Raw genomic sequence first — 21,013 nt, forward strand, 5'->3', positions numbered from 1 at the left:
CAGCTTGAAGTCAGGCTGTTTTATGTTTTTTCTTTCAGGTTGGCTGAGCAGAGCCAAAGGAAACTGGCTCTTCCAGACACTTCAGAAAACCAACACAAACCTGGTCTGACTTCAAAAGATCACTGAGACTGCTGTCGTTCAGTTTCACCTGTCCACCAAACCCTATGAATAGCAGTTTCACAGAATCTACCAAGGCACAAGCAGCTAACCTGGCTTACTACTGAGGTATAGACCCAAAGTATACAGAATTTACCACATTCATTTGAGATAATTATTTTAAAAGCAATAACTAATGCAAAATTATGTACATAATTTCCAAAACTTTACTTTTTTTCCCCTTTTTGATGGAGTTTCAACCAGTTGAATCAACCTTTTCTGATGCAACTTAATGATTTTCAGTATCTGTTATGGTTGATTCTAGGGTTCTCTTACTTGGTGTTTAAATGTCTAAGTAATCTTGCACCCTCCTATTTATCTAATTTGCCTTTATCTTATGTGCCTGTGAGGGCCCTCAGGTCTTGAGGTTGAGGATTTTTAACAGTACCAAAAGTTGACACAAGGACTCACGGTGAGAAAGCTTTAAAATTCTTCAGCCCACGAATGTGGAACAGCCTGAAAACCTGAGGGCTGCACAGAGCTTAAATAGTTTTAAAAGCAAACTTAAAAGTTACCTTTTTAGTCTAGCTTTTACCTGAGTTTTACTTATTTATCTATTTATCTAAATAAGTTTGGATCTCCTCCTATTATTGCACTGCTTCTTTCGGTTTTTATTCATGTATCTTTCAGTTTTAGTTTTACATCATTTTTTCTCTTTTGCTGTTTTAGTCTTTTAATATTATATTATCTTATTTCTTTCTTATAATTTGGTTGTTTTATTTTGAGTTTTACATTTTACTTCACCTTCAGTTTTTCCTCATTAAGTTTAAATAGTTTTAAAGTTTAAAAGTTCAACAGCAATAAAAGAGAACATCCAAAATAAAACACTTAACAGTAAAAAAAAAAAAAAAATCAATACAAAATTAAAGATCATCTTGTGCACTAGGTGTGTGGGTTGGTGGGTTGAGGGTGGAGGGTTGTACACTCGTGTGTGTTTATGAGGGGTTATTAGGTCACTTACTATCAATATTATTATTATTATTATTATTATTATTATTATTATTATTATTATTATTATTATTTTATTCACTTCTGGTTTTCTTTTATCAATCACTATGTGTTGCCTCTGTTGTGTATTAAAAGTGCTTTATAAATAAAGTTTAATTGATTGATATTCAAAGAATCTCAGTGCTGGTAGTTGCCAACCCTTCAGTCAATACATACATAAAGAAAAGTTGATGAGACCTATTTTATTCATTGAAAATCCACCTCCAACATCAAATCTTTTCTCTTGCAAGCCGACCTGAATTTTTTTTTTTGATGCTATCATCTTCTCCAAACTTGACCGCAGTAACTCCCTCCTCGTTTCTGATATCACCCATGAATCCATCTCCAGCCTCACTGGTTTTACATCACATCACTCCTGTCCTTGATCCTCTTCTCTAGCTATCTGTGCAATTTAAAATCGGCTTTGAGATTTCACTGATCACTTTTAAACCTCATCAGGGTTTTGTCCTGAGTTAGACTATAGAAATGTGGACACCATGTGAGCCATCTCGCAGCCCTTGGTTCTTGGGTGGGCTCCCCCTTTGTTCCTAGAGTACGCTCTTATTAACACTCACTGAAATACTTTGAATTTCAAAATTTCAATTATCAAGTGTTGCTGTAACAAGGATTCATTGCTTTTGAGAACTTTTTCATTTGTTAAGCATTTGCAGACGTGACCATAATTTCTTTGCCTCCCAAAGGTTAAATCAAGAAAAATGATCAGGCCTTACCACAAGTACTCCTCAACTTTGCTTCGTTCCCAACAATTTCTGATCCTCATTATTACCCTCTTTTGCATTTGTTTATTCATTTAACTATTGATCAATTGAAGTGGTCTTTTTTTTTTAAAACCAATATTCCACATTCTTTTAACCTTTTCTAATTTCATCTGATACGTCGTCGTCTTCTTCTTCTCTATCCACTTCCCCTTGAAGCTTTTTAGATTAATGTTAAACCCACATTTATTCATGCCATGATTGCTTCTCTATCTTTCTTAAACATTTTTTTGTCTTTCCCCTGAATCTCTACCACACTTCAATATCTAAAAGCACTTTGACAAAATTTATTTTTAAAGGGGATAAAGATTTTATTGTACAATATTAATATTTCAGGTTACAAAGGGGGGCAATTTTCCAGTAAATTTCAGGCAAGTTTCCTGAAAATTCCCATGAGAATTTTAGCTGGGAAACACTGGAAATTTTCAGGGTTTTCCCAAAAATTCCCTGTCAAAAAAATTCCCATGGAAAGTTTCCAATTCTGAAAATTCCCTGAATTATCACATCATTTCTTGGCCTGAGCTTCTGCATGTGATTGTCATGAAACAACACGTTAAATAGATTTTAAACAAATGCACTGTCGACTACTTCTAGAGTAAGCCCCCATCAAGTTGGTGCTGCAGATAGTGCTTCAAGTATTATAAGTGTAGAGTAAGTGGGCAATGTTGGAAAAAATGTAAAAACCTCATTATGAAATTATGAAAAGTGTTTTTTGTGCTTAATGTTAAATTAAAAGAAGTTTTCATGTCAACACAAATGCAGAAAACATGCAGACATCCATGCATCGATTATAACATCAACCAGGGGATTTCTCTTCCAGGCTCCACAATCTCTAATTTAAGCCGCATTTTGATTTTTAATTTCATTAAATATTTTGGTGAGATCCCAGGTGAACACTGACTCAGAGCAGAGAGAAGAGATAATTGGAAGCTCTTTTTCCTCTCACCATCAGCAAGCAAAACAAGATTCATAGAGGCAGACAGGGTGGGCCTTTCCCCTCTTATTGATTAAACGCACAACATGAAAAAACAGAGTGTCAAAATTAATATGATTTCATTCAATCACAGCACAGATGAAAAAAGCAGAGAGTGACACCACAATTAGACCCCCCTCAGCCTCCCAGGGAGAGACACGGTCGCTCATGACAAACAGACCCCCCAGAGAAAACGTTACCTCTTCTGCGGCCATAGCTCCGGGCTGCTTGTCAGCACGGTGGGAAGGGGGAGGAGGGGGAGAAACATAAGGAGAGACAGGGAGGGGGGGGTTGGAGGAGGAACAGAGAGAGGAAAGAGATACAAAGACATGGGTTTGTGGAAATAAACCAAAACCAGGAAAATCTCTAAGGCAACAGTGGAAGCACAGATGGCCACACCTGAGGCTCGGAAACAGGAGGAGGGGGATTATTACAGTCTGGCAGCAGCCCACAGTAGACCTGCTGCACCTGCCCTGGCAACAGATGCATGCAGATGCTGCCAGGGGGAGAGGAGGCAGGGTGGGCGACAGGTGAGGTTTATCCACGGAAATGGGGCCTAAATTTAGCAGCATAATGTGACGCCACACAGTCCAGATCTCAGCTTAATGAACCCTCTCCAGCTCGTGTTCGTGCTAATCTTCTGTGAATTCTCACAAATGAGGCCATAAAGGCAGAGTGCATGCAGGACTGGAGCGAGGACAGGTTATTCATTATCATGGCCTTGGTGAAATATTAAAAGTTGGTCACGTATGGGAGGATAGCTGGGAGTGGAAACTTCCCACAGGATAAGGAGGGGGGGTGAGGGTAGCAGGTAGCCAGCACAGGGCTGTGAGGAGGGAGGGAGTGTGACACACACACAGGGAAGTGTGTGACTTTAAGAATGAACGGTGAGGTAAAGGTGATAAAATCAGGTGGTCACATGCTGCCTGAACATCTCTGTTATCTCTGTAACATTTCAGTGCTCTTTAACTCCACTGAAGACAGTGAATAGTTATGATGTCATGTATGTCAAATGCAGATGATTGGTATGTTTGCACTCACTGACCTCTTACAGCCTGTTCCCACAGCTTTCTCACTTTGAGGTCTCCTTATGTGTATTACACATTGTCTAATTCTAAAACAATATGAGGTAAAAATCCTCCATTGGGATATCTTTTGAGCCAAGTTCCCCTGAGCGATGCATTAATGAAATCAATCATGGGGGATTTCTGAAGGCTGACAGGTTTCCTGTTCCTGAAGAACAAAAGATGACCACCTCTTATGACGTTGAAATGTTCTTTTAAAGACTGTTATTTAATACAGGTAATAAAAACAGACGTCATCTTGCTCGGCTCAAAGTGAGGTCGCCATAAAAACTGCTCCCCCTGGTGGCTGGCTGCAGTGTAGGTAAAAAAAACCCATCTCCACAGTCATTCCAGATGAGCTGTGGTCAAACTTTAAAAAATAAATACACCTTGTAGATTTTTTTTTGGCATCTGGTTGTTGTGTTGATTTGAAGGTATTATTTGGTTGCCTTGTATTGAAGGTCTCTTTTTTTCTGAGAAGTTTTGTTTTCATTAGTTATAACTAAGAGCTAAAAACATGGGCTTTACGTCATGTTTAACTATGATTGACAGCCTCAGCGCTTGTGTATTTTTTTCAGGGATTGTAAAATATGTTTGAAGGGAGAGCCAAGAAGAGATTAGACTCTCCAAAGAAAAAAACATAATCACACATGACATTAGAAAAAGTTTATCATAGGTACTGCTCTAACATTATTCATCTTCTAATGGTAAGACTTCTTGGAGGTGCGTGCTGCATTAGTAGGCGGCATGTAAGCCAGATGCTAATAGCTGCGTCAGCTAGGTAATAGCATGACGGCATAGCAGCGCGACACAGTGAACTCTCTGCTAATAAATGCAACAAAGAGGACAAACACAACTTTGCCATTTTCCAAACAAAAAGAAAGTCATCTTCACAAAGTCGACTGGAGATTTAAACATGGCAGCATTATGTGTCTTTATTACTGCTCTCACACGGGAAGTGATGATTCTTTTTTAGACCAACCAATAGTCTGCATTAGGGAATGGAATTGATAAGATTTTGTCAGTACCGATGCCTTTATTGATTCTGCTTATCGATCTGGTTCTTTATCAGATCCCTTATCGATTCCCTTATCGATTCCTGTTGTGAATTTTCTTGGTACAAAGAGTAGTTTTACAGGTTTTCTGTGTCAACAACATTTAATTGAGTTTATACTGTAAGTGAATAAAATGTATTTGGTCCCTGATATTTCTGGGTGTAATTGTACAGAAACAGGTGAAAATTGCACACAATGTGACGCTGATGTACTGTGTTGTAATATATCAATAATTCAAGGAGGCCATCTAGTGTCTCAAAGTGGTTATAGCAATGGCTTAAGTTGTTTGGAAAATTTCCATACTTATGAAGTCAGCCATGAGCCTTAGCTTTGACATTTGAAATTCTCAGTATTTTTTACAAAGAGTTGATGTGATGTGTTTCTGTGATGAAAGTTGAAATTCTATTCTGAAGCTGAAGTTATACTGATGTATGCTAATTGCTAGCATATCAATGCAGTTTCCTATATACATTAGCATCAAACTTGTGCTATTTTGTTATTTTGGTAAATGAGGTGATTTATACCATTTTGAATGTACTGAATATGAATCTGAGAGAGAGTAATGTACATTTCTATATGAAGTCAGTTCTTCAGTAAAACTTCAAGCTGAAAATCCTGAATCAGAGTTTTCTTGGGAAACGTTATGTAACTGCCAAGCTAAGATAGCTGCAGCAGACTAGTCGACGTAAGACCCGGCGGCTCCAGCACAATGTAAAGGATTGATAAGGGAATCGTTAAGCACAAAGGCTAACGATATTGATGGATTGAAACATTTCTCATCAATTCTCAACAGGAACCAGATTTCGATTACCATCTCTTGTCTGTAGTGTTTGTAGCTCCACCTTCTATGGTTGGATCGATATGTCTGGCACTCAAACAGAAGGGTACCAAAAAGTGGGATGGTACCGGTCATTAATTTGGAGACCTGTCTCAAATTTTCAATGCTGTATGAGTCAGGACAACTTGGCCGTCTCCATCATTTAAGAGAAACGGTAAAACACGACTGAAAGCTTTAAGAAAAGTTCTCTGAGAGGCTTTAAGGCTTTAAGTTCTGATTCTATCATCAAAAAGACTTAAAGCTTCCTTTAATTATTGCTTAGCTGTCTTCTTGCACACAAACATTTCCATCTTTAGGTGACAGCTGAGCCTCCTCCATGAAAACTCTTCTGAGAAATCAAAGCTCTGGAAAGCAGGTGAACTTTTAGATGAAATGCAGCTCCAGTTCTTGTAGAAATCCTGTTTTTAGATTGTGTTTGAGGGTTTTCATTATTTCTGAAACACTCAAACAAATGCATTTTCTTGGAAGCAGCCACAGAGGACACAAAATGTGTCTCAGGACGATCTATAACAGCAGAGTATGCAACAGATCCTTTAGAAGCATCCCTCACAAAGTGAGTTACAAACCAATATGAGCCTTTGCATTGTGAGTGGCTTCATTGTGTGTCTCGCCCTTCTGTCTTCTCTTGGGGAATATATTGTGCCTGAGCCTCTTCTCTTTGCTATCTTTTCATTAAAAAGATCGGGCTCTACGACCCCCCTGCTTCCAAAAACCTGGACAACCTCTTCGCAGCTTTGCCCTCTCGCAGTCTGGCCTTGGCAGAGTCACCCAGCAACCGAGAGCGAAACAAAGAAGACTTAGTGCTGGGAGACCGTCCTCATACGACCAACAGGAGACAGGCGAGAAAAGGGAAAGGTTAGGGTTAAGAAAAAGCTATAACTTCAAATTGTGTGGTGTCTGGGAGAGGGGAAAAATGTCTGAAATGAAAGCAGTGATTCCTCTGGGCATGATGAGTTTGATGTCTGCTTCAAAGCTTCAGACACTTCCACTAAGCTGTCAAATGAACAACAGCAACAATTTTGGAAAGAAGACCTGCACTCTCTACTCTCCATCCTTTCTTCTTTACTTCAAGGGCTAACGCCATCCGGAGAAAGTAGAGCCCTCTCAGCATGAAGCCTAAAAGCTAATGGGACGAAATGAAGTAGAAACAGCGAGTGAAAGACTTTAAAGTTGAAACCAAAGCTTCCTCTGTCTGCACACATCACAGGCTGCAGCGGAGAGAGAGCCAGTTCTGACAGACTCAGAAGATCTGGGCAGATCTGTGCTTGCCTGAGCGTAATCCCATGACACAACTGTTTAACATCAATCCGGGACACGTTCTCCGAGGAAACAGTTGATGAAAGGAACAAAATGAGAAAGGAGTACCGGCGTTGTCAAGATGTGACGGCAGAAAGCGCTTAACAGAGAAAGCCTATCTGCTTTTACCGGTTTCTGTACCCCTGCAGGCCAAATGAACACGTCCACAGAGGAAAGCAGGGCTTTCACTGTCTTTGATCAGAAGTTGGTCAGGACATGCTTCGTATTTTGCTAAGGTGTGAGGAAGAAGACGTGAAACAATTAACCTGAAACTAGGAATCATAGTGTGAAGTGGACCAACTGAGGCCATTTCATAAGAGGGGCTTCTGTGAGATATTCCTGCTGCACGTATGGACTCAAGACCTGATCCCCTCCTGTCACCGATAGTATCTGCAGGCTGGGGGACACTTTAGGATGTGTGTGTGTGGGGGGGTGGTCTGGTTTTACATGTTGGGTTATTTTTGGAAACGCTGTTCACAGGTCATCTGTGCTTCCCCAATTCAGAGAAGTCTAACCGAGGTCTACAGTGTCAGCAGGAATCCAAAGCTTAGCAAAGGGTCGGCAGGTGTTCCCTGTGTATGCTGTCACTGGACCTTTTAGTCTGGGAAGGGGGGGTTGTTTTTCACACCAACAGTGCATAAAAATACTTAAAATTTAAACAACAAACTCCATTATACTTCAACCTAGCTGATCTTTTTACAGTTTTCAGCTCTTTTATCACCTACAGGTGTACAAGGAGACTTTCTTCCAGGAGATTTCTTGAGTCAGTGACACAGGCTGTAGCGGCTGCAGAATGAACTCTCTGAGAAATGATCAAAGAGTGTCGCACCACATAGATCTTCTTAATCAATCATCTGTCACATCTAGAAACATTTCAACATTTAGTATTTTCCCACTGAGGATCCTGGTCAGCCTGGCCCCTTTACTGAGAATCTGTCCAAAGAAAAAGCAAGTACAGAGTCAACTTTACCTTGTGATCTAGCTCTAATTTCAAGAAACTCTGGCCTCAAGTTCTGTAAGGACGATCAAGGCTCTGTTTAAGGACGTGACTCTTGCCAAGGTGTGTAGTTATATTAAAGCAAATAAATAGGAAGCACTACTTTTAACACAACCTTTACTTTGTTGAAGACAACTTTTCCCAGGATGCAAAGTGTCAAGGTAACGTATTTATCAACAGTTACATAGCCTTATTGTTTGAGAAGTGACAACGATAAAACTTTGTAAAGCCAGTTTGTACTTTAGTATCATGTCATATTTAGTGTTCCTCACAGTCCGGTGCTCTGAGACATGTCAGTAATGTGTAATGCTAGAAAATCCTGGTTATGTTCTACCAGTGCTCATCTACCAGCTCCAACCTCACCAAGCAGAGCTAACATAACCTCACTCTTCATTTTATTGATAGACTCTCAAGTTTGAACAGACCACTGCAGAATAACTGCTGACTGTGGGTTGGAATGAACATTATCACACACAGCTTAGCCCGTGTTTTAGCCTGTGCTCTATCACTCTCCTGTTTAGTTTTCTTCTGCTCTGACCTCCTTTCTCTTTTTGACGGATCAGCCCCAGTGCCATTACTACAAAATTAATCCAAGAAATCCTTTACTTCAAGAAAAAGAACTGATCTTGCGTCAAACTGCTAAACTTTGCCTGCCAGTGTTGTGCCATCATAGGGACTTTTGGTCTACATATTTCGGCTGAAGTTGTGAATTGAACTTAATCTCTTGGCAGAGCTGGCCCTGTCTGCAGCATTTGGTAGCTAAATGTCCATTCAGGTTGTGTTGCAGGTTTTTCAACATGACACAAGCCAACCAGCATCAAATACCTTAAACCACTTTTCTTCAAATAAACTAAACTCTCCCTAAAGACACTCAACTCTATTTTAGTCATCTGTCCTTACTAGGGATGGGTACCGAATTAGGTACTTTTATAGGTACTGAATGAATTCTGTTAAAAGTACCGGGTACCAATTCATGTAAAATCAAAAGGTACTATGTTTATGTTAGGTACCTGAACGCATCCTGGTGTCTGTGTGGGAGTGGAAGAGTAGGCAATTTTCCATGCTGGACATGAACACAGAATTACAAGGTCATATATTGAAAAATAAATAAGTTGAATTGAAAAGAATTTACATTTTATTATTGAACAAACTGATATTTTTTATCACATACAAGAACAAAAGTACAGAAAATCTGTACTGATGAGTGCTGATACCGATTGTCAGGTACCAGGAATTGGTACTGTATCGTTTCAAATGTGAAATGTACCCATCCCTAGTCCTTACAGGGTACAGGATATGTTGGGGATTTTGTTTATCTACACACACCATTTTTGCTGGATATTTATATTGAAAAAGTCACACTAAGACACAAGACAACCAAACGTGACATAAAGTGGTAGACATAGGGCTGTTAAGACAGCTGTGTATAGCCATTGCTATCATTACCTCGGCCAAGAGAGTTATGTCTTTGGGAGAGTGCCTCTGCCTGTTTGTTTGTTTGTCTGTGAGCAATGATTAAATTTTGGAATTGATCCTGATCACCATCTGGATCCAGGTTTTTTTAAAGGATTCTTTATCACTGTGAGATAGGGCTGTTTTCACCATGTGTCTATATAACTCCACCATAAATGGTCGGATTGCTTCGCAAAACAATATAAGACAAGTTCATCATAATTTCGGACAGATGTTTAAGTATGATCCAGATCCTGGCAATACTATGGATACTAAGATCTGGAATATGAAATATGTCCTGAGTCATCATAATTTTTAACACTGTCAGGTAACAAATTATCGTACAAACCTGCAACTAACACCAAATTGTAGCAGACAGTCTGCTGAAAGAGAGTATAACATTAAAGTAGGACTTAAGTGTTGGTGACAATCACAATATGCTTGGTGGAGGTCTGCGCTCTCTGAGTGCCTTTCTAGTTATAAAAGTTCTTGTTTTAACAGCTGTCTGTCAAATGGTTGTCTGAATTTTAAGTGAAAATCTGAGCTCATTGGATATTAGAGTGAATCTGTTAGGTGGTATTGCACTTGTGAAAAAACTCTGCAGTCACTACACTCTGTTTCATGGTAAGGAATCTACTTTAGAGAAACTTTTGGTACCTCTTGGCCACTTACTATCAAAACTTTGCCGTATGTGTTCAGACCTTCACTCCCCCTCAAACCATCAATAAACAGAGAATAAAAACAGCAGCAGCTACAACATTTAACAATGAAACAATCCTGGAAAACTTCTTCCTGCTAATAAAAGGTGACTCACTGTTTAAGGGCATTATGTGGTCTGCTCCAGGGTGGTGGAAGTTCAGGCTCATACGTCCTGTGAAAGAAAAAAGAAAATGATTTCACAAAGGAGGGAAAACATGGACAGCACAGATAAAAAAGAAACAGAGTTTGACAGATTTTTTTTCTAAAAGTTCTCCTCTGCAGAGGGAAACGGTAAATGGCAGCAGTGATGTAATGTTTTCAATGAAATGAATAAACACCAGAAAGAATGAGGACGGAGAGCAGATGTGAAAAAGAGGTGGCATTCCTTTGTTGGCCCATATCTCATGTGCACGCAAACACACTAAAAACACAGAGGCAGCTCTAAGAACTCATCAGAACGTGCGTTCTGCAGGGGATGATGGGTACAAGCTACAAGAGGCCATCTGTCATCTCCTTTCATAGACAGTCAGCTGCGCAGGACGTCTGTACGGAAGTCTCTCTGGTTCCTCTCTGTCATATTCATACCAAAATAAGACACTCAAGCTGAAGCAGGAATAGTCTACCTGTTATAGCACAAATTTTTGCTGTCTCACTGTCAACATTATTTGCAGAGGTTGCCACAAAGGCAGTCCTTTTATCCCTAACCACTTCAAATTAGAACCTTCTGACAAAACCCGCCTACACCAGCTTTTTACTCCGCTGACAGCCGACCTAAAGTCTGTTCACAAAGTCACGAGGTGAGCTCACCTTTACCTTCAAACACACAGCGATACTTAGTGATTACTTATAGATTTCATGAAACAAAGCCACCAGTACGCATGTTGCTTCACTGCATATTTCCAGACATGTAACGTGGACTTTGAGACACCAAACGGCTGCATGTTGCAAGCCGCTGTGAGGCAAACAAGTTTCAAATGTGACCACAGGAGACAGATAGTGGTGAGAGCCCAGGGGCCTCTTCCTGGCTCCACAACAAAAGTGGGGCTGGCAGTTGGACCAGTGTTGCCAGATCCTGTGAGTGAAACCAGCAAACAGAACGGTCCAAAATAAACCCACCCAAAAAGCAACTATCAAATCAAGGACAGAGAGTAGATAAAACAAATTTACGAGTCATAAGGACCTGAGTCGAATGTGGGTATTTTATGCTAACAGAGACTAATTTCTCCATAAAATCCATATTTTGGAAAAATGCCTTTTTGTGTCACTTCACCCTCAATGACCAATCAAAATCAAGCACAGGTGAGACTTCAGATATCAGCTTTACTAAAATCAATGGCACAGTGGAAACTCATCCTGAGGGGACTGTTTGTTTCCATGTCCTAAAAAAGTCCAAAGTCCAAATACATGGCAGAATACTGAAAAAATATGAAATCCCAAGTTTTGAGAAGTCAAACTAAAATACCACCAAAATGATACTGAGCTAGCAACCAGTGATGCAATGTACACCACTGTCAACCTGTCAACCTAAATGCTGCTGATGTTAATTAGCTTTGAGCTAATAACAATAGAGTGTGCAGAGTCCCAGGCCTCTTTTGGAGGTAGTGAGTCCAAGAAGTGTTGAGAATATCAGTGATCAGCCGAACAAAAAGATGTCTGCATTCTGCCGTAGCTGTTATCGTCCTACTGAAACATGGCAGTTTGACAGGGAATGTAATAAGAAAGTATAAAAAGGGGGATGTGATGTCACCGTTTTCGGAGGATCCATTTGTTTCTAGTTTAGACAGTGACAGGCAGGTTGTTTTTTTTCTTTAAGTAACCTAGTTTTAAAGTTTATTCTTTTCTTCTAAATATGCCACTGTGTAAACAGCTCCTTCATGACATCACCCATTGGTTTCTGAAGAGGCATTTTTGAAGTCACCATAATGTTAACACTGCATTACTCTACAATCATGAGGAAGTGACACATAAGCAGGTCTCTTGGCCAGGGTTTCCCAAACTTTTTCAACCTGGGTCCACCAAAATATAGGTGCCACAGACCAATGACCCCCTGTTTTATGAATAGTCTTATAGGCCAATCTTAATACAGACAAAAAAAGGCCTGAAATTCTTAGTTTTGCTGGGAGGTAAAAATTAGACCACCTCTGTGCTCGTATTACTGTTTATTTAATTAATCTGGCACCAATGTAATATTATTAACCTGACTTAGAAAAGCGATGTGGAAAACAGATCAAACATTTTCTGTTTGTATGGCTTTATAAAAACGTAACCTCTATCCTTGTTTATATTTTTTACAATAAAGGATGAAGTGTGCGCCACACTTTGGGAACCAATAATTTAAGCTACAATATATCCACTTGTCTATCAACTCAGCACACAAAGGCACTTTACATCACCTTGATGCAAGCAGACTTGCCATCCCTGAGTAAGATGTGTAGAAAGCCAGAGAGACACCAGCCTAACAGTTACACTAAAAGGATTTTCAGAGCGGAACTGGTCTTGCAGTCCAGACACACCCATACACAGCAGAAGTGGACCTTTGCTGAATGTCTTACCTGACTCTCTACTCCCCACATTACAGGTCTCTAGCTGTTCTGAGGCAGAGAATGTCCCAAAATCTTTAATTCAAGGGCATTTAAGTTGAAAACTAGTTGCCTAAACTTTGTAGAAATGGAGGAAAGTTGTTAAAGTAGTAACCTGCTGTCACCTGAGAATCCAAAACAGGCAGAGGGTGGAAAAGCTGTGGACTAATCTTGTGACAGGTCATACACGGTGTTCAGAAGAAAAAATCAAAAGCATTGGGCATCTGTATGGACTGACGGTTGTGTTTCCCACCCAGACTTAAGCCCCCAAGCAATCTGCTCAGATTCAAGTCCAACCTGCGGCACCTTCCCCATGTCTGCCCCCACTCTCGCCCTGCAGGAACAATTAAACTTTGAAAACCAGCACACACCAAAATGACTTGTGTGACTGTTACAACAGTGTCACCTTCAAAACAAGCCCAGAGTAGCTTGAAGAGGGCCTGGATGAGATGAATACACATGTGAAGGGTTTGAGGAGGAAAACAAGGGGGCGGCTTCCCTGCAGCTTAACAGATGCCAGGTTTTACTCTTTTCCCATTCAGTCAGAATCCTCTGGGGCAAAACAAGTGTGACAAGCCTTTACATTCACACACGTTTGTTTGAACACGTTGACATGGCTGGCTGAGTGACATATTATCTCTGCTTTTCCAAACTCACTGTAACGAGAAGATGAGAGTTTTGCTGACAGAGACAAGAAGAAGCAGGAACGTCCTGAGTAATGTCCTGACACTGAGGTTTTTTAACTCTGCTATCATGTCAGCCGTCGCCCACCTGATCACCAGTCAGTCAGTGTGTGTATCTATTGATGAATGTGTGGGTGGTCTATTTGTAAGTCCTTCGACCAAATCACAGGCTTTAATGTCAGATGTCTCACCAGATGAGAGGGTCTTCACTTATTTCCTGTTTCTCTATGCAGGATTCTTTATTTCTTGGTTGATCAATGTTGAAAATTTGAGCCAGCATTTGTAATTTGGTTAACATCATTGTTTAACTTTAAACCCCCTCTGCAGGAGCCAATTGGTGACACTGCTGAGACACTTTCTAAAGTCCATGCACTGTACTTTGCTCTTTAAATCTGAACCTGTAGAGCAAAAGATAAGAGCAAAGTGAAATTACTTCCCAAACATGAACTCTTGTGTTCCACTCAACACATTTACAGCCAAAGCCAAGAGCTGATGATAGGAGGGCAAAAGTCGTAATAAACACCATGGTCTGTGCTCGCTGTCCAGCCACACGAGTCATTCTGGGTGAACGAGGGGGACAGTTGCCCTCCTGGAGACCTGAAATAGATCTGAACCTGTGCCATCTGCTTCCCCAGGAGTCGAGTGGCAGGGCCTGAGGGGCCCCTGAGTTTGTCACTGCTCCACTGGTGACATTTCCTCACTGAGTTATATTCAACCTCCCCGTGGTGGAGGCACAGCCGCTCAGATGCACAAGGGACACACAGGCCACTATCTGAGACACAGATCCAACCACACCTCTTCTTTTCTCTGTAACAACCAAAAAGTTCAGACACTTCTACCTGATCACTTTAGGGAGGATGAATAGGTTTAGGATTATTCAGACACAGCTGGAGGGTTTCAACTGTGGGTGTATGAGACTACGAGGTCACACCACATTTGCTATAAAGAGGAGGCATGAGGTTATCAGCGGCAGGTTTGTTTATAGAAGTTTTGCAGTGTTTTTCCATAGAATAATAACATCAGTACAATGTAAAAATCCTCAAAGCAATAGAACAAATGTTTCAAGCTGTATTTATATTAAAAAAATCAGCAGGTCCAATTGTTTTGATTCCAGTTCCCTGCTGTAAAAACATTTCATTCTGATTGGTCAGAACTGATTAACCACAGCACTAGTTCTCAGGAGCAAAAGCAACTTGATCATAAACATTGTATCACAGGAGTTTGTTAAATGTCACCTCTGCGTGTCGACACAGTGGCAGGAACATCATGAAGAAATTTTTAACTTGCATGACAATCATACGTGATCCCTGACACACTTTGGGCTTTTTGGGGACTTTAAAGGGGGCCATGCCACCCACCCTTTCAGACGAAGCCCACAACAGTGTATTTTTGCCTTTTCCAAAACAATATTGACAGACTACAACGTTGGGTTGTTGTGAAACCAGAGTGATGACAAATCCCCACAGAAGAAGCTGGATGTCAGATGTTATCTTTCAGGCTTGTGCATAAAGAGCCAATAGTGCTGCAGGTCAAAGTTCAAAAACCTAATGACGAATCCCGGGAGCTTGTTGTTCAAACATAAAAACAAAACTTATTTTACTGACTGTGGTGACTATTGTTGTAGTTTTCTCTAGTACCCTTAAGATGATCCGACCTGACAAACACGGGGCCAGTATTGGGGGGGAACAGTCATGATGAGCTCGATAACAGAGGGAAACAGCTGGACCATGACTGACAGCAGCCAGACTGATCATAGATAACTGTACAAACTGTAGTGATCAACAGAGGGTCAGACTCTCCTCATCTCAGCACTCCTGAAGCCTCCTCCACTGTTGCTTTGCTAAAAACTCATCAACATAGCTTAAACTGGTATTTCTCTATTTGAATAACAACCACAAATTCTGGGGTAGAGAATTTAGGAAAGAACAAAAAATATCACTAGCAAGCTCTTTTGAAAGAATTCACCTAACCGTGACGTCATGACTCGAGTAGGTCTTGTGTAATGTGACTTGATTCTTGCATAACTTTTTGAACAAGTCGTTCAGAGCAGGTTGTCTCAGTTCTGGGATTACTGCCACACAAGTTGACTTCTCAACTTGAAACTTTGCCCACAGCATCCAACACTTTCAATTAAAAGCAAAAAAGCTCTCATAGGTCATTCGCCTGGGTCTCTGAAATACTCTCCATTAAAAAGAAAAAAAGCGTCATAAAGTTCACATTGAAGTACTAAGAGGCCTCTGGGTTGTGTTTCTGAACAGCATATTCTTAGTGAGTTATTTGTTCTTAGCAAATTGGTTTTACGAGGACAGTGGGCGTGCTCACAGCAAGGTGTGGAAATGTTAGCTCTGAGAAAAAGAGACACCTCAGCAGCAAAGAGCCTTAAAGCCCTGAACTTCTTCCTGCTGACGACTGCCTAAGAAACCTTTAATTATCAACACAGCACAGGCAAAACTGAGTAGGAACGAGATAAGAAAACTCACTGAGGGTAAGTGTTTGGTAGAAAAAAAGAGGAGCGCTTTCGAGATTGAAGCATCTTCGAGAAAACCTGGAGAGGTTTTCTTTTTTGTTGTTGTTCTCTTCAAACCCGGTGACCCTGACAGAAAGATGACACAGGCTCAAATGTTGCCTCTGTTTTTCAGGCCTAACACTGAAAAGAATACAGTATAAGAATTAGCACATATTCACGGATTGTTTTAGCATATTTCTGTAAGTAATTCCCCTCTGGTGCCAGCAGCCCACTGTTACTTATTATTTCATAATCATAAAACTATTAAATGGCTTTCATATAATAATAGAGGATTTCCACAATCCAGTTAAGCCTGATGCACAGCTTGGCAGTGATTTTAATGCTCTCAATAATATTTCATGGCTTTCTGGGATCTGGAAAAGCCGGGGTTTTAATAAGACAAAAACAAGCACAGACTTGTTTGGTTGCCTGGACTGGATTAGCTCAGTCATGCTTGCACGAGTCATGAATTTTCCACCATAACAAACCACTCTGACACTGCTGTTTATTGGAAGCAAGGTGCTAAAACTCAACCTTTAACACATCAAGCTTATCTCTGCACAGTCATTACAGGCGGTTTAAAGTACAGGGCTTCCCTCTGACACTGAGATCAGCTCAAGTGTTTTTAACTACAGGGGTTGACAAGTTGAGAGGTCAAGTCCAGCTCGCCGGCCAAACTTCAGCGCAGCCAAAGTGTTTGAAACTATGACCTTTCACCTTGGTTGAAGAAGCATGAGCCCTGTCTGAACCTGAATGAAGAGAAAAGTTCACGCAGCTCTGGTTCACCTTCCAGTCTTTGAGGATGGAGTTAAGACGCTAAATGTTTAACTCAAACTTTTACTAACTTTTCCCTTTAACACAACAACTTTACTGAGAGTAGAGATAGAAGGAGATTTATGTGGAAGAGTAAACTCAGCGTGGCACCTTCTCCTCCACACATTCTGACTCACCTGACCCACGCTGTTACTCTTGTTTTCTTCCTGATAAAAGCTTCTGCATGTGTCAGCTCTTATCCGCTGACCAATGCTCATGTCAACAAGCCCACAAAGTCAAACAGCACCAGTGTTTGCTGTCCCTTGACTACTGATCCCAATTAGAGCCGACACCTTCTGTCACACCAGCATCAGATCTCGTATGACAGGGGCGGCTTACAACAAAACCATCAGAGAACTGTTTGTGGAAAGCTTTCACAGAAAGATCAGCAGAAAACAAATTCATTATAGTTATTGAAGTTTGGAAATGAGATTATGCACCGCACCCTTTGGTTCACACTTTGAGGAAAACACTCTCCCAAGAAGGCTTTAGCCCAGCCTTAAAACAAACCCACAGGGGATCGAACACAGCTTTGTTTCTCCTCATAAAACCCCTAATCCAAAAATCAGTTGACCCACTTTGTGATATGTTCATAAAAACTGAACTTAATTGTTTCAAAGATCTTTAAACCCAACTGAAGATAGTGCAAGGACCCCATATTACACCTCAAAAATTTAGTGTTTGTTGAAAACTGAACACCCAATTTAACACATCTCTAAAAAGTTGGGACAGGAGTATGTTTACCGTGTGTTGCGTCATCTTATCCTTCAAAAACACTGTGAACCTGCTGGCACTGAGGAGACCAGTATCTGGGGTTTTAAGCCTGAAATGTTGTCTCATTCTTGGCTGATTTGAAATTTCAGCAGCTCAACCATTCAGGGTCTCCTTTGTCATATTTTTGTTTCATGATGTGCCAAATGTTTTCAACGGATGAAGAGTCAGGACTGCAGGCCGGCCAGTTTAGCACCCAGACTCTTCTCTATGTAGCCAGGTTGTTGCACGGCACACAGAATGTGATTCAGGGGTTGATGCCTCTCCTGAAAAAGGGCTTTGACTGGACGCTGCATGTGTTGCTCCAAAAAAATGTAGTACCTTTTTTTGAGGTGCTTTCCAAGATGTGTAAGCTACCTCACGGGGCACAGTGTCTAAGATTTCCATAAAGAATTTTTCATCTGAGTCATCAGACCAGTGAATGGTTTTCCACTTCCCCTCAATCCATCTTTAAACTGGCTCAAGATCAGAGAAGACTGATGGATTGTGTCTACAAGTTTTCTCTCTGCACGATACATTTTTAATCTACATTGTGGATGCTGTGACAGACTTTTTTGGAAAGTTACTTTGAGCCCATGCAGTGATTTCAACTACAGAGTCAGAGTTTGTTTTCAGCACAGTGCTGCCTGAAGATTATTGTGTTTGTCTAGGACCATGTCCCTTTTGAGCATCTTTCACCATAATTTATACCATAGATCAGTGGTTCTCAAACTTTTTTCAGTTATGTACTCCCTATGAAATGTTTTTTTTTTTCTGCCAAGTACAGTTTTTGGTTGGAGAAAAACAAGACCTAAAAAACAACACTGTACTATTAGTATCTATTGGATATAACATTAGGTTTATATTGGATTCAAACACAGACTGAACAAATAGTTCTATAGGAATTTTGCTCGGTTGCTATTTTTTAAATATACATTTTTGAATCTTGCGTACCCCCTGGAGTGTCCCCGCGTACCCCCAGGGGTACACGTACCCCCGTTTGAGAACCACTGCCATAGATGATGAAATCTTAAAATTTGTTACTCTTTATGTGAAGAAAAAGTAATTCTGTAAAGTTTTAACTATTTGCTCATGCTGTCTCTCATGTTGATGAGCCCGTATCCCTTTTTATACCTTGTCATGTGACTAATCAGGTGTGATATTAGCCGCACAAAATAAGATCCAGTTGACCGTTAATTTGTAATAGATTAATTAAAAATAATGACATTTTAATGACATCAATACTGCAGAAGATGCAGCATTTATCAAGTCAAACAGATTTTGGTGGATGACTGAATCAATTAATAGACATATACTTAAGCTTAAACAAAAAAAACATGTTTATTTTCAATCAAATATCAATTTTTAATGTACGGTACAGTTTTAAAAACATTACTGAATTTGAGCAGGCAATGTCTGCAAGGCTCAACTACTACATTTTAATGTCTGAAGGACTTTTTGGAAATTTGAGTGGAGTGAATAGATCTCAACTCAAGCAGCTGAACAATGTGTGGAAATTTCCAGGACTGAACAACATGCGTGAAAGAAGCCAGAGACAGGACTCTAAATTCAACATGTTTTTGTTAATTTCAGTGTCAATCAATCAAATCACATGTTGTTGATGAGTTGGTACAGTACTGAAGTAAATGACCCTAAATTTAAATATTTTTGATTGACGTATGTTACATTCTAATTTATTTTTATTTTAACATCCTACTTTTGCTCAGTGTTTCACTTCTTGCCCTGCTCTAAATGCTCTTAATGTTCTGTTTTAAGCCTCTTTGACTTGCTCTAATGCTGTCTTATAAATAAATTTGCCTTACCTAGAAAAACATAATCCTAAATAGAAGCTACATTTTAGGATTAAGTTAGCATTAGCATAACCGCCTACGCAGAGACAATGTAAACTGTAACTAATGCTTTTAGTGCAATCATGTGATTAAGACCACAGCAGCGACACTGTGGGAAGGTTTAATCTGAAAACGATCTCAATGAGGATTTTAGAGACTTTGAGAAGCCTGAAATGTTTTGTAAGAATATCAGGGTTGTGTTAGCATTAGCGAGGGAAGAAAACATACTACAGATGCAGAATCAAGTCTGAAAACTTGTCTTTTCAAACTGCCCTGACAACGAGAGAGTGTATGTGTGTATATGAGGTGAGAATCCTCTCATGGAATGTCACAGTGTGTGTGTGTGTGTGTGTGTGTGTGTGTGTGTGTGTGTGTGTGTGTGTGTGTGTGTGTGTGTGTGTGTGTGTGTGTGTGTGTGATGGTTCTGCTGGCAGCAGCAGTGTCGGCTCTTGTCAAACTGGTGGTGTTTTTCCAGGCCAAAGGGGAGAATCTCTGGTGTGTTTGTGTTTTTTAGACCGGTGCTTGGCTCTTTACTGGTGAGCTCAGCTGACCCAGTTCAGGACCTGCATGCAGACCAGAATGGGCCTGTTTGTTCAGAGAGAAACTTTTTACAAAGTTAGAGACAAAAATAAAGTGCTTCACACTCTCTCAGAGACAATCCTTTGAAAAGGACTCTTCTTCTGCAGGCTGGATGAAAACAATCTCTCCCTCCTCCAGAAAGAGATTGAGAGAGTGTACGTGTGTGTGTATGCGGTCACCTCACTCTTTTCGAGGAGCTGGTGATTGCAGTTTGTTTAACACTAAATAATGCTTCTTCTTCTTCTTCTTCTTTAAGAAACACAGCCACACATTCAACAAGGCCTCATTAAACAGCTATTCTGGTCACAATGAGAAGTATGCCAGACATGTCTGTGAAGGGATGGATGTGGGTGGGACGCGCTCAGTGGGGAATGTAAAACTGGGCCGACTGTGTTAATTAGTTTTGACTGGTGGTCCTCAGACGCATGAGTGTTACTATCTATCCTCACAGTCACTTACTACACAGTGCGTGGATCAGTTCCTCACCTTTAACAACATGTTTGCTCTCATTACCATTCTGTTTATCAAAGCAGCTTTCACATTAGTGCTGCTGACCTACATCTGTTGAAGTTAGCACCCAAAACAAAAAGATAAAAGAACATGTGCCTGAAGCAAGAGTCTGAACCAGACCTCTCAGTCAGTCAAAAAGACAAATTAGTGGTTTCAGAAAATGTCTGCTGACCACAAGATGACAAGCACAACAACTTAACACCAAAAAACTGATCGAGCTTGGTAGCAGAACTCCAGTACTGAATGACTTGATTCTGATTGGTCAAAATCCTATAACATTGATTCATTCTCAACAACACTGTCAACACACTGAAAGCATCCTCATCCCATCATAACATATCAGTCCAAGAGGAGTCCAACATATCTCACCTCTGACTGTTGACACGGTGGCAAACACAGAATACTGACAGTTAGAGGGCACAAACATAAAAGCAGCCTGAGAAGCTAGAG

General features: G+C 40.4%; 1 protein-coding gene across 8 annotated transcripts in view; it reads right to left on the reverse strand.

Annotated features, from left to right (window-relative positions):
- cpeb3 (cytoplasmic polyadenylation element binding protein 3) overlaps positions 1 to 21,013 on the reverse strand; it is a 71,830-nt gene that overhangs the window by 30,707 nt on the left and 20,110 nt on the right. For 6 of the 8 annotated variants that reach the window (XM_074675443.1, XM_074675442.1, XM_074675445.1 and 3 more), the window contains 2 exons: positions 10,409 to 10,465; positions 3,093 to 3,116 (listed from right to left, as the gene is read on the reverse strand). In XM_074675443.1, coding sequence (XP_074531544.1) covers positions 3,093 to 3,116; positions 10,409 to 10,465 — 81 coding nt within the window. The remainder of the gene's footprint in view (positions 1 to 3,092; positions 3,117 to 10,408; positions 10,466 to 21,013) is intronic. The other 2 variants (XM_074675441.1, XM_074675439.1) reach the window with 1 other exon arrangement.

The sequence above is a fragment of the Halichoeres trimaculatus genome, unplaced genomic scaffold (genome assembly GCF_033239565.1).
Source record: "Halichoeres trimaculatus isolate MK-OKI-2021-1 unplaced genomic scaffold, fHalTri1.1 fHalTri1_scaffold_8, whole genome shotgun sequence".
In the NCBI taxonomy this organism is placed as follows: Eukaryota; Metazoa; Chordata; class Actinopteri; order Labriformes; family Labridae; genus Halichoeres; species Halichoeres trimaculatus.